At 46.8% G+C, this 14590-nt stretch overlaps 1 protein-coding gene across 1 annotated transcript in view; it reads left to right on the top strand.

Moving 5' to 3' along the window:
- Window positions 1–14590, top strand: part of LOC119400559 (unconventional myosin-Vb-like) — a 260416-nt gene that overhangs the window by 153072 nt on the left and 92754 nt on the right. The window contains exon 9 of the mRNA XM_049417693.1: window positions 7185–7291. Coding sequence (XP_049273650.1) covers window positions 7185–7291 — 107 coding nt within the window. The remainder of the gene's footprint in view (window positions 1–7184; window positions 7292–14590) is intronic.

The raw sequence follows: 14590 nt of genomic DNA, 5'->3' as shown, positions 1-14590 counted from the left end.
TGACAAAGTTGACGCCTTGCGTCACTTTGTGTTTCTTGGTAGGTGACACAGACAGCCTGATGCGCTTCAGTGGTTGCCGTTGTTCCGCTCGAGCAGCCTGCCGCTTTGCATGAATTCTGAGAGTATCAAAGAGACTGCTGCATGCACGACATATGCTTCCCTCCGGTAACAAGACTTGGCACCTTTTATGCCTCCATTTGCTTTGGCACTCGATGAAAGCAGACTCGGGGGTCACAGAAGGAAAGTCCTTCAAACTGAGTCCTCCACCACAGACATCTACACTGTCAACAGTTTTCAAGATATGTTCAACTTGCGATGCCGTTGCAGCAAGATTATTTACGCCCATTGCACTACAATCAACCGGCTTGCCAAATATATACACTTGCACAGTCATGTCACATTTCACATGCACAGTTTTTCGGTTGAAAAACACACATGACCCATCACTTGCGCGCAGCACAGAGGCGTCGTGGAACACGAGGTCACGATACCCTTCCAAGTCAATGTGATGGACACCCCATGATGGCGTCGGAAGGCACAAAGTTGACGCAGCGCAGAACATTTCATCGAAAGGTGAAGCGCTTGGGTCACTTGCCGCGACGACATCGCTGCTTTCGTTGGCTTTAGCATCTGAATTTAATTTCATTTCATTTTATTATACCCCTCAGAGCCAGAGGCATTACAGAGGGGGAGTGGTAACAACACTTTGACACAAAAAAACAAGAAACAAAGGAACGAAAAAAAAAACAAAAAAGAAAGAGAAAACGCACATGGAACAATAGAGCAAAATGTGAATTTACAGTGAGTTTAGAAAGAGCCTGAGTATACAATGTTAGCTATGGAATTACGATGATGAATAATGTTCACAACGTCCGCGGGAAGGCTATTCCAATCGCGAGAGGTTCGTGGCAGAAATGAATTATAAAAGTGCGCAGTATTATAGATGAAGCGAGTCCGACTTTATGACGATGGTCTGTGCGATGGGATACATACGATGGCTCAGGGATGAGGCGATCGCGTAGTGCAGGATGATGATACGTCTTATGAAACAAGGCAATGCGTGACACTTTCCCGCGCGATGATAATGATGGGCTGTTGCTGCTTGTTGCTGGGCTTTGAAACCCGATGCTGGTCCCGCCTGTGCTCGCAGAGGAAGCTGCACGGCAAGCATGCCGCCTCAACTGTTTTCGAGGACTCCTGATCTTCTTGGACAAGTAACTAGGCGCTCCTTCGAAAATAGATGGCACGGCCTCCTTTGAAAGTCCTGCTCTTCTGCTGCCAGACATCAGAACGTTGCAAATAATTTCTGCGGAGCACGTTTTCAAAATAAAATGCGGAGCGAAATGCTTTTCGCACACACGGTCTGTCCGTTGCAGCACGCGGTCTTTGCGAGGGATCGCCCGCCTCCAGCTTTAAGCTTGGCTTGATCTTGCGGTGGCGTAAAGAGCGAAAACTTTTCTTTACACGACTTATAGCCTGTGTTGCAGTAGGGTACAAAGCACTTCCCCATCGCGAAGCACACTAGCACATTAAACAATGAAGGACATCGAAGTGCCTACTAACGCGAGCACGTTAAGAAAAGCAAGCAACGACATGTCCAGCGTGGAGTGAAGGGACAGCAAGCATGCGGCGGGTGAGCAAGCGGCGGCGGTGGATGGATGGATGGATGGATGCTATGAGCGTCCCCTTTAAAACGGGGCGGTGACATGTCTGCCACCAGGCTCGAAGGCGAAAAAAAAGAAAGAAGAAAAAAAAACTTCCCTGTTTCATGTTGTCCTAATGCCTTATATTAAATCTATGTTATTATACCAAAAAATATAAATTCACGGTCCATCTCTCTGCCTCTTAAGGCACAATGACCTTTTCTTTTCCCCAATTATTTATTTTTGTACTTTATCTCTACTTTTCTGCCACCAATACTCTAACCGTCTCTTACTTATTTCTATCGCGGACGTGTTCAGCTTTCCATTGTTGTCCCTAAAACCCAAGGCTTCATGTAGACTCGTGCCCACACGTATACCTGGGTGAATATCGCCACATTCAATCAGTACATGTTCCATCGTTTCCTTAGTTCCCCCGCAGCATGTACATTGTTCTTCTTCGTTACTGAATCTCGCTTTATAAATACGCGTTCTAAGGCAGCCCGACCTCGCTTCAAACAGTAAAGCGCTTCCCCTCGAATTATCATAAAACCTTTCCCTCCTTATTTCGTTTTTTCCTTTTCGGTAGTTACTCAGAGCCGGCTTCTTTTCCATCGCTGTCATCCAATAAGTCCTCTCCGCCTCTCTGACCTTCCGCTTAATGCTCCTTGTTGCCATATCGCCCGCACTGCTAGCCGTATATTTACTGGTGAGCCTCCTAGTTCTTTTTCTCCACTGCGTGTCAACGCTTTTTCTATACAAATACCTGAAAACCTTCTCTGCCCATCTACTCTCCTTCATTTTCCTCAGCCTCTCTTCGAATCTCATTTTGCTCTGCGCTTCCCTCACTTCAAAGCCTGTCCATCCCATATCACCCTTTACCGCCTCATTTGTCGTCTTCCCGTGAGCGCCCAACGCGAGGCGGCCCACCGTCCTTTGATTTACATCCATTCCTGATTGCACCTCTGACTTCATGCACACTACTGAGTTCCCAAATGTAAGCCCCGGAACCATCACACCCTTCCACAGCCCTCGAAGCACCTCGTACCTATTGTATCCCCATAAAGCTCTGTGCTTCATAATTGCAGCATTCCTCTTTCCCTTTGCTACCGATGCTTTCTCTTGTACCTCCATATATCTATCCCCCTCATTTACCCATACTCCGAGGTACTTGTGCTCGCTTACCCTCGGTATTTTTTGGCCCTGTATTAATACCGTATGGTCTCCGTGATCATTGAATACCATCAATCCACATTTTGTTGCACTAAATCCTAGTCCTAGAGCCTCACACTCCCTTCCGCATATATCTGCCAGTCGCTGTATATCATCTTGACTGTCCGCAAATAAGACAATATCATCAGCATAAAATAGACCTGGAAGCTTCTGCTCAACCATCGCTCCGACCTGTTTGTGTGACAAATTAAATCCAATGTTGCTACCTTCTAGCGCTTTTTCCATCCTCGCCATGTACAGCATGAATAACAGCGGGGACAAAGGGCATCCCTGTCTCAGCCCCTTGCTAATTTCAACGCTGTCCTTGCTACTTATTCCTTTCCATTCTATACAAACTGTATTTCCTCGGTATATTTCCCTCAAAAGCTGTACACAGTCGTCACCTATGCCCACTTCCTTCAATATATCCCACAAAATTTCCTGATTAACGTTGTCATACGCCCCGGTGATATCTAGATAAGCTACGTATAAGGGCCTGTTTTCTATTTTAGATATTTCTATACACTGGGTAAGAACAAACAGATTATCGTCTAACCGCCTGTCGATTCGAAATCCATTCTGAAGTTCTCCCAAAATATCATTTTGTTCTACCCACGCTTCTATTTTTAATTTTACTGCCTGCATCGCCAACCTGTATAGCACCGATGTAATTGTTAGCGGTCTATACGAGCGAATGTTATCCTTTTCTCCCTTGCCTTTATAGATTAAGTTCATTCTACTTTTTCTCCAACTGTCTGGTATCTCCCTCTCCTGTAAGCACTTTTCTACGGCTTTCAGCAGTGCTTCTTTAGTGTTATGTCCGAGTTCGTTAATGAGGCTGACGGGAACCCCATCTAAGCCCGGAGTAGTGCGCTTAGGAATTTTTCCTTCGGCCTTCTTCCAATTGAAATTCTCTAGTACTACATCTTCGTCGGTTGCACTCCTTTGCGTACTTTTACTCACTGGGGGAATCCCCGGGGCGACCTTTTTAAACGAATCAGCTGTTATCTTTCGGATGTAACCTAGCGCTTCATACCCTTCCAATTGATTTCCTCCTTCATCTACCATATGTTGTTGCATTGTGACAGACTTCCTACCCAGCGCTTTTAGGTGGCTCCAAAATATCCTAGGCGCGGCCTTCTTCTTTTCGCGAATCTCTGTCATCCAGCGTTCACTTTCACCTTTAATTTTTGCCTCGACTAATTTCTGCACAATGGATTTTTGCTCTAAATATATTTCCCATATTTGGTTGACTTCGTCCTGTGGCCGCTTCTCCTTTTTTGCCTGTCTGTGCTCCCGTGATGCCTGACGTCGCATCTCGATCGCTTCCCGGATTTCTTTGTTCCACCAACTTTTTGGCTTTTTCTTTCCTTTCCAACAAATAGTTTTCTTCTCTATTTCCATTTCTTTCGTGATTACATGTAGCAGCTCACTATACTTCCAGTCTTTGCCTGGTAGTTCGTCTACTTTTTCCTCGACTCTTGCGGCTATATTTGTTATTTGTTTGTCATTTAGATACGAGCTGCCAAACTTTGATTCTATGTTCTTATTTTCAGTTTTATATCCCATTTGTAATATTATGCGTTTATGATCACTACCCAAGCTGTTAATGCCTTCTTCGTCTATTCTCATCTCTCTAAGTTTGTCATATATTCCTTCTGTCATGAAACAATAATCAATGCTCGATTGCCGGTTTCTGACTTCCCACGTGATCTGCCCCTCACATTTAGGCCCCACGTTAACTATCTCAAGACTATGTTGCTCGCAGAGATCTAGCAATAACTTGCCATTGGTGTCTGAATATCCGTCAAGGTCATGAATGTGAGCGTTCATGTCCCCTAGAAGGATTATCTCGGCATCATGACCAAATTCTTTAATAACGGTGCTTATGCATTTCACTATCTCCAGATTCTTTTCTCTGCAGTTATTCCCTGTCCACAAGTAAGCTACACCTAGCCACGCTTTCTTTCCACCTACTGTGCCCGAAACCCATATGTGCTCTGAACACGTTTGTTTCACTCTCTCCCATTTTGTTCTGCTATGAATTAGCATTCCAACCCCCGCACCTCTCCTTTCTGATGTGATCCTGTTACATCCTTCCCAAACATAATTTTCAATATGTGGTGGCTCTTCCAAGTCTCTAAGGTGTGTTTCTGTAACCGCATAAACACCTATCTGTTCCTTGTTTAACTGTCCCTCAATCTCTAACCATTTTGCCTTTTTTCTGCCACCCTGCATGTTAATGTAACTAATTGCAACACGCGCCTTCTCCCTTCTTTTACCTTTTCTCTGTTTTTTCGCTATACTACCTGTCAAAGAGTCCCCCTGGTTGTTTTCCTCCTTACAAGCTACCATGGGCACCGAAGGGCCCGCGTGCCCCCCAAAAAAGCTACTGCGCGTCCTGCAAGACGCCAACCCACCTCATGGCCAAGCCTCCTATCGAAGTGTATTCCGTCTCTTCGAAAACCACCCCACCTGTGCACCTCTCTGTTTATTTCCACTACCTCGATGCCTTTCTCTCTACTCATCTGCCATATCTCTTTGTTTGCGTCGACAACCGCTCTTTGCAGGTTGCCGTCACGCACCGGTACCTCCGGTATTGTGCATACCACTATCTGCACCTGAGGGGAAATGGCGCGCATGTCATCGACCCCTTTCGCCAATGTGGTCGCTAGTTCGGCTGATTCGTTACTCAAGACGTCGTTTAGACCTCCCGCGATTATCACGAGGTTACGTCCATTAGACTTAGTTGCGAGTTTTGCGTTAGCTTGTCTCATCACTGATCCCAGCCTATGGCCCTGGAACTTCCCTATTAAAACTCGTTTGTCGCCTCTCACCCTTTCCTTGACTGCTTCTGCGCATGTAGCTAAATTCGAGTCCCCGGCGATTATCACGTGATCCGACTTTTCTGCTGGACTTTCCCGCACCTGGCCACTGCACCTGTTACTAGCGCATGCTACTGCTGTTGTTTTGTCCCCTCCCGTTCCCAAGACTACTTCGCGGAAGGTGGGTCCTGTGACCCTTGCACCTGTCTTTTCCAAACCTGTTTCCCCCTTCGCGCCTACCACTGTGGGGGTCGATGCCCCATTTTTCCCGCTGTCGCCTGCTTCCCTGTTCCCCATGGCTACCTTTGCTGGCATGGCTACCTTTGCTAATCCCTCCTCGGCTGACTTAAGCCTTTCCGCCATAGCCATCGTTTTTTCCCGCTCTGTCGCTACCGCTTTCTCCAGCTCGGAGATTCTCACCTTGAGCTCATCCTGGGCGGCCATCATTATTTCCATCTTCGCCTCTAACTCGCATTGCTTACACTTGGCGTCTGCTCTCTCTGTCGTCTCATCCTCACAAACCTCTATTTTCCGCCCCATTCCGCATCCTGAACACTTTACGGTCTTTTTGACCATGGCTATAGAGCATTCACGCGGCAGATTAGACACACTTAAAGCCAAATGATATCACAAAACTCCGCAAGTATGTTACACTTCAAAGCACCTGTGCACCTTTCAGCCACGTGGTGGCCGAAAAAAAACAAATATTAAAAAAAAAAAAAACAAAAAAAACACCCGAAGCGACTGTCACACCACTTTGTACCAACAGTACAAAGTTGTAAGCTCTATTAAGCTGCAATCTAGTGGCTTAACTAAAGAAACAAGCTCGAATCATGCAAAAAAAAAAGGCACTTATCTGACGCTGTCATTCCGGAGCCCACGAAAAACACGTCCGTCCTGGAGGTGGCTAGTTTAGCACGCCCTCTCTGGAGAGGTTTCCTAACCAGAACAGCATGCACCTCTCCCCACGAAGCCTCCCCTATGCGCCGTTCTCTCACCTAAACTATTCTTACACCGTGCCAGATAGTGATAATTTCGCTTCAATCGAGAAGTCAAGAAAGTAGCCAAAAGGGAGCCAAGTAGCCTAGATGATTTTTCTGCCGCCACCGGCCTAAAAATGTAGCCGAATTCGCGCAAAGTAGCGAAACCTGGCAACCCTAGTATTGCTTCTTGCTGAGGTACTAATAGAGCTTTAATATCTGCAAGGTGCACTTGGATGCAATCGCTTCAGGGGCGTAGCCAGAATTTTTTTTTCAGTGGTGGGGGGCTTTATCCATACTTTATATATGCTCGTGCGTGCGTTTGTCTGTGTGCATGTATATATACATATGCGGAGTTGAAAAATCCCGCGTATTGTGGACTAAATAATGCGGAGTAACTTTGATCAGTAATGTGTTTGGAATGTGCTTTTGCACTCCAGCCAATGGTGTTCTTCTGACGTAAACCCACTTTGCTTAAGAATACGCAGGTCCTTTCTTGAATTCCTTGTGCTTTTTGCGATGCGCAGGGAAGCTTCATCTCGACGGGTACTCGGTGCAGAACCTGCGCTACCTGAATCGCGGTGACGTCAGCCAGAACGAGGCGCAGGACGCCACACGTTTTGAGGCCTGGAAGGTGAGAGCCATCGTAATCAACCGAGCATCTTGCGACCACTTTTGCAGATATACTTTAATTCGACTGAATTGTTTGAATCGCACTTCAAGTGCCTTTCACAAAATATTGGTTATGCACTTTGATAATCTCTGTTAATACTTGCTTTAAAGCGGGGCGGTGATCAATCGTCACCTCCTCTTTTCGCAATAACACGCATTTGTATTATTACAGGTGCTGCAGGAGTCTCGCACCTGCTGACTATTTATTATTGATCTATCTTATTGGTACAACTACCTATTAGCATTGTTGGCTCTATCGATCCCATCCTTTCCACCAATACCTTAAACATGTCTCCAGGCCCGTAGCCAGGAATTTTTTTCGGGAGTGGGGGGGGGGCACTTGGTGAAAGCCTTGAGAAACACCCATCTTTATTACTTTTTTCGGTACAACACCCCCTCCATCAGAATTTCGGGGGGATGGGGGGGGGCTCGGGCCCCTTGGGCGCCCCCTCCCTGACTACGGGCCTGCTTGTCTCAATGATATCAACCCCTAACTTAATACTGTTATCCCCATTGAAACGCAGGCCCCCTGAAATGTGCACGCCTTGCATGGGTTTTCTCTGGGGAATATCCTTGCACGTCATTACAATGCCTTTAGTAGTTGACGGACTTTTTTTTGAAGGAGGTATATGCATGGATGGATGGATGGATCCTATGAGCGTCGCCTTTATAACGGGGTGGTGGCATGTCTGCCACCAGGCTCGAAGAAGAAAAACAAAAAAAACTTCCTTGTTTCAGTTGGCTTAATACCTTATCTACACTGATTAAATCTTTGTTATTATACAAAAAAATATAAATTCACGGTCCATCTCTCTGCCTCTTAAGGCAGAATGACCTTATTTTTCCCCATTATTTATTTTTGTACTTTATCTCTACTTTTCTGCCACCAATACTCTAACCGTCTCTTACTTATTTCTATCGTGGACGTGTTCAGCTTTCCATTGTTGTCCCTAAAACCCAAGGCTTCATGTAGACTCGTGCCCACACGTATAACTGGGTGAATATCGCCACATTCAATCAGTACATGTTCCATCGTTTCCTTAGATCCCCCGCAGCATGTACATTGTTCTTCTTCGTTACTGAATCTCGCTTTATAACTACGCGTTCTAAGGCAGCCCGACCTTGCTTCAAACAGCAAAGCGCTTCCCCTTGAATTATCATAAAACATTTCCCTCCTTATTTCGTTTTTTCCCTTTCGGTAGTTACTCAGAGCCGGCTTCTTTTCCATCGCTGCCATCCAATAAGTCCTCTCCGCCTCTCTGACCTTCCGCTTAATGCTCCTTGTTGCCATATCGCCCGCACTGCTAGCCGTATATTTACTGGTGAGCCTCCTAGTTCTTTTTCTGCACTGCGTGTCAACGCTTTTTCTATACAAATACCAGAAAACCTTCTCTGCCCATCTACTCTTCTTCATTTTCCTCAGCCTCTCTTCCAATCTCATTTTGCTCTGAGCTTCCTTCACTTCAAAGCCTGTCCATCCCATATCTCCCTTTACAGCCTCATTTGTCGTCTTCCCGTGAGCGCCCAACGCGAGGCGGCCCACCGTCCTTTGATTTACATCCATTCCTGATTGTACCTCTCACTTCATGCACACCACTGAGTTCCCAAATGTAAGCCCCGGGACCATCACACCCTTCCACAGCCCTCGAAGCACCTCGTACCTATTGTATCCCCATAAAGCTCTGTGCTTCATAATTGCAGCACTCCTCTTTCCCTCAACTACCAATGCTTTCTCTTGTACCTCCATATATCTGTCCCCCTCATTTACCCATACTCCGAGGTACTTGTACTCGCTTACCCTCGGTATTTTTTGGTCCTCTATTATGACCGCATGGTCTTCGTGATCGTTGAATACCATCAATCCACATTTTGTTGCACTAAATCCTAGTCCTAGAGCCTCACATTCCCTTCCGCATATATCTGCCAGTCGCTGTATATCATCTTGACTGTCCGCAAATAAGACAATATCATCAGCATAAAACAGACCTAGAAGCTTCTGCTTAACCATCGTGCCGACCTGTTTGTGTGACAAATTAAATCCAATGTTGCTACCTTCTAGCGCTTTTTCCATCCTCACAATGTACAGCATGAATAACAGCGGGGACAAAGGACATCCCTGTCTCAGCCCCTTAGTAATTTCAACGCTCTCCTTGCTACTTACTCCTTCCCATTCTATACAAACTGTATTTTCTCGGTATATTTCCCTCAAAAGCTGTATACAGTCGTCCCCTATGCCCACTTCTTTCAATATATCCCACAAAATTTGCTGATTAACGTTGTCATACGCCCCGGTGATATCTAGATAAGCTACGTATAAGGGCCTGTTTTCTATTTTCGATATTTCTATACACTGGGTAAGAACAAACAGATTATCGTCTAACCGCCTGTCGATTCGAAATTTATTCTGAAGTTCTCCCAAAATATCATTTTGTTCTACCCACGCTTCTATTTTTAATTTTAATGCCTGCATCGCCATCCTGTATAGCACCGATGTAATGGTTAGCGGTCTATACGAGCGAATGTTATCCTTTTCTCCCCTGCCTTTATAGATTAAGTTCATTCTACTTTTTCGCCAACTGTCTGGTATTTCCCTCTCCTGTAAGCACTTTTCTACGGCTTTCAGGAGTGCTTCTTTAGTTTTATGTCCGAGTTCGTTAATGAGGCTGATGGGAACCCCATCTAAGCCCGGAGTAGTGCGCTTAGGAATTTTTCCTTCAGCCTTCTTCCAATTGAAGTTCTCTAGTACTACATTTTCGTCGGTTGCTAATGTAAGTTCGTTGCACGCAATGTAAGTTAAAGGCGCCGCCTAGGCACCATTTTCAAAATCATTTTTGCAGTTGGTTAGACTAAATGAATGCCAGCCTTCTTACAAGACGCTAGTCGACCAGGATCGCTGTTAAATAAGGCAAGGTGAGCCGGGGCCCAGCCGAGCCTCTGCACATGTGGTTGAAGTTAGGCTCAAATGATCGCTCCCACTGCTTCCTTTTTCCAGTAGCAGCATTGTGCACTTGATCATTAATCAAGGTCACATGCCATGCTAAGTGACGGAGCAAGCAATGTGTTTGACATAGGCACGATTTTGCCTATCTTCTTAAGTCTTGTTGCATGCGCGGCTTCCTTGATAGGAAGGACACGCTGCCTTGTTACAGCGAAAGCTGCTATGAGATCACAACAACAGCCCATTTTAAAGAGAAAAAGCATGGCTGATCCCTCCGTCACAGGAATCGGTATAACACGAAAGTGGTGAAACGTGTCTTCACAGAAGTAGTGCTTATTGTCTAGTGATATACGAGTGCTTGTACATTGTCTATTCGTGTTTGGCAGCTACAGCACCGTTTTGACATGGATGCACCCATGTTGACGGCATGTCTCTACCGCGACGACTATAACGCCCATGATCATGATTAAACCGTTGTGGTAGCTGACGTTGTGAACGTATATTTGGGCACAGCGAATCGTGAATCCCGCGTAAGGATGATATCAACAAGCTCATAATCAACACTGGTACCCGGTATGCACTTCTTCAAAGCGTCGTCAATTAAGGAGAAAAGCAGCACAATGTGCGCTTTCTAGCAATGAGTGACTGACGCCTGCGTTCATGCATACACTACCACACACTGCGCTTCGGCAACACGGGAGGTAAAGGTTCGTAAACTGAGCCGCAAACGCGTGCGTCCCGCTGGCCTCTGTCTCGCAGGCGCTGGTCTCGCTCCACCAAGCCACGACATTCGCCCGTCGAAATCGCGTCCTTTCTGCAACGCGTATTGCAGTTTTGTTAGTCGGCGCTCTCGCAATCGAAGCAGTCGGCGGCGGAGAAATCCCGTTGTTGCATGTGGAAGCTGCACTACTCCGATGAGCCGACGCACGCTAACACGAAGCGAAAGGCAAAGAAAGAACTGCGTCAAGGGTGCCTCGGCGATGCCAGCGCGCCGACGCACACCGAGACGTTTTAACCATGACCTCCGATATCGCCCGCAATCTCGGAGTGAGCGCTATCGTAAATGTCGATCGTGAACCATTACTTCTTTTCACCTCTCGCAGACGGCGGCACCGCTCCGCCCCGCCTACCTACATCGCCAATAGAGAGCACCGTGAGAAAGGGAATGTGTGAAAGACATAAGGCGCGGTCGCGCCGTGTCCTGCAGTGCCGAGTTAGCTTAGTCGGTAGGGCGTTGGGCGCTTGCCGTCGCGGCCGCAAGGTCGTGGGTTCGATTTCCAGCGGGGGATCTTTTTCTTGGTTGTTTCCTTTCGCACCCGTTGGCGTCCATTTTATCAACGTCATATCCGTGACGGATGTACTTGGTGGACCCCGGCATAAAACACTCGGGTGTTAAAAAAGACAGCAACATGATTCCAGCGGGATTTGAACCTGGGCATGTTGCGTGGTGTTCTCTTTAGATGCGAAGCAGCTTATGGCGGAATTCAATCCGGTGGTGGTGTGCGGCGTGACCACCTTTACTGCGCATGCGCAAACCCTCTCCACACACGTCCTCTCCACTCCCCCTCTCTACTCCCCCTCCTCGTTTAGATAAAAGGCTTGCGTTAGGTCGTGCACACGCTCATTGACTGCGCCGGTGTCATGAGTTCCGACGTTAACGTCGGCGCCAGTTGCACTAATACCTTAACGCCTGCCGAGATCGCGGAGGAGCGGGTGGAGCAGCGGAAGGCTTGACGCGCCAAAGCGCAACGTAAACGTTGGCAAGTGGGCCCCGAGCTCCGGGCTAGGAAAGCCCAGCGCAAACGGCAACGTCGGCGGGAGACTGCTACCGATGAAACGCGGGCTCGACATGCCCAAAGCGTTGCTTCGCATCGCTTCGTGGTCCCCTTTAGCGGGAGATAGTGTACTTTTTTTCCTTATAACAGGGAAGGAAACCGTTACACTTAGAATGACATTTCAAAAATTAATATTCAGACATACTCAAACACAAATCAAACACAGCAAACCAGTCTAGAGTGTCAGTAGACCTTCCATATATCCTGCGTATTTGAATTGCTTGCTCCTGGAAGACATTACCCTGTTACTATTAGGTACCTTTACGCGACAAGGGACAGGACATTACCTTATGACCTCATATTTCTAAATGGCCTGCATAGTCTTTGGAGAGCAAGGCTGATGACAGATATGCTGTACTTCCGTAATCAACAAAAACATTACACCATCTCTCGCTAAAGGGAACCATGTGTGGATGCGAAGCAGCGGGGAGATGGTGCGCTTGAGCAGGAGATGGAGTAATTTATTGAGAGGACGAATGAGAATGTATTGAGAATGTATAAGAGAAGAGAGAGACGTTTTGTACGTGGTGGTTGCGTCTTTATTTAAAATAGAGACCGTATGCGATTCCTAGCGTCGGTGCACGCGGCGCTTTGAAGACGATGGCCGGTGAAGTGTAGCGTCAAGGGCGTGCGAGAGGGGGGAGCGTAGGAGGGCGCTCATCGCGGCGTTGCGCAGGCGAGAATGAGGCGCGCGACAGGGCGGGAGCGTAGGAGAGGAGAAAGAAGGGTGGGGACGCGCATGCGCAGTGGGGGTGTGGATGCCTCCCGTGGCGTGCTTGTGCTGGCGCTAACGCTGACACTGGGGATCTTCGATTTTGTTGAAGTGGAGCCCGTGTGACTACTCTGCATTGATACCGCCTCGCGTAAGTAATCATTTTTGCGCAGTACAGGAGAACAGAAGCCGGTAACTATTGGCCGCGAGATCGAGCGGAGTCGCCGCCTGGCGGCTACTGGCTGAAGCGCGCCTAGTGTGGATTGCTCCCTGCGTCGTCTGCTAGCCACTTCGTTTCTGCATGTGCGCGTACGTCCTGCACGTTCTCAAAGGGCGGTTTATTCCGTTATGTTAGCACGAGTTCAACTACTGGTACGTATACCTAACATGGTGTACAGAAGCAAATGAGCTTGCTCGGCTGCATGCGCATTGTAATTAGATCAGTGAGTGCGACTTTCGAGGGGGCTGTGTATTGGTGTCGTACCCTTCGTTCGCCAGAATGATTTCAGTGTTGGTGCCGCTTTCTGGTTCAAGCACATCCTAAAGTGCGCTTGGCATAGCCCCAAACATGAGGAGCATTAAATAGTGTGTGAAGGCACCGTTTTAGCGACTCGTTGGTAAACAAAAACGAGGCTCTAGGCCATGCGCTTTCTCGTTGTTGTTAGGTGTATAACTGCGGCACTGTAGTTCATCGATTATGCGATTAGCTTTTGTTGTGCTTAAGATGTCCTTTTAATGTAGTGGTCCCGCTACAGCGAAATATTTCTATCACGTAAAGTGTGACACTTCGGTACTCAAACTATCCCCTAAAAAAAGACAATATGGAATGAAATGACAGTGATAAACGGAGTTGCCGCGCGAAATTTTAACTTGGGGGCGAAATTTATGCAGAACCACCTGTGTGCTAAGGTTTAGGTACACTTTGAAGAACCAAAATGTTCAAAATTAATCCCGACAACGTGCCTTACATTCCTGTCGTATATTTTCACGCAAAACCTCATCTTTTTCTTTTTTACATTATCTTGAGCGTTTGTGTGGAGCTGTTCGAAATCGATGGAAGACAGCGCACATTATTAGTTTGAAAAAAAAAAAAAAGACACTTATTCCCATAAAATAACCGGACCTTTGTTGCATCACTGTCGTGCACGTAAGCAATCGATCAAAGCTCCCTCCCTCGATCAAGCCTTTTTATTCTGTTACTGGAGCAAGAACAAGTGCGTACGCGTTGAACGTCTCCGTGGCGCTAAAGCGCTGTCAATCACGTAGCTTTCCTGACTAAACTTATCAACTATCCTAAATTTAATGAAGAACTGAACGATAAAAAATTACGGCAGATCCCACGCACTGTGGGAATCGATGTAATGCGAAGCAGCCAGCAAAGAGCTGCATACATCGCTTTGTTTATTTTTGAGCCAAATGAAATCATTCGTGCCATGGCATCTAGTTCACCATATATCGCATGTTTGCCATGCACGCGTGCATGCGCAATGTGGTATATACCGTGCCAATGAAACGTATATTCTGGTATATACACTGCATGACTGGTCATTTATGTTCATCACACACTCCTGTCATGCCATACCAATTTCGGTATATATTCAGTTATCTAAACGGCCGGAAGCGCACCATAACAGTGTCATGTAAATCATACCGTACATGACATGCATAACATAATTCGCATGTTAGGACCTGTCATTTATGTTCGTCATACAGTCACATCACAGAATACCAATTTTGGTGTATATCAAACGAGCGAAATGGCCGCGAGTCCACCAT

The sequence above is a fragment of the Rhipicephalus sanguineus genome, chromosome 7 (assembly GCF_013339695.2).
Source record: "Rhipicephalus sanguineus isolate Rsan-2018 chromosome 7, BIME_Rsan_1.4, whole genome shotgun sequence".
Taxonomy (NCBI): Eukaryota; Metazoa; Arthropoda; class Arachnida; order Ixodida; family Ixodidae; genus Rhipicephalus; species Rhipicephalus sanguineus.
Note: the sequence above shows the minus strand (reverse complement) of the source record. Positions and strands in the feature narration are given on the sequence as shown.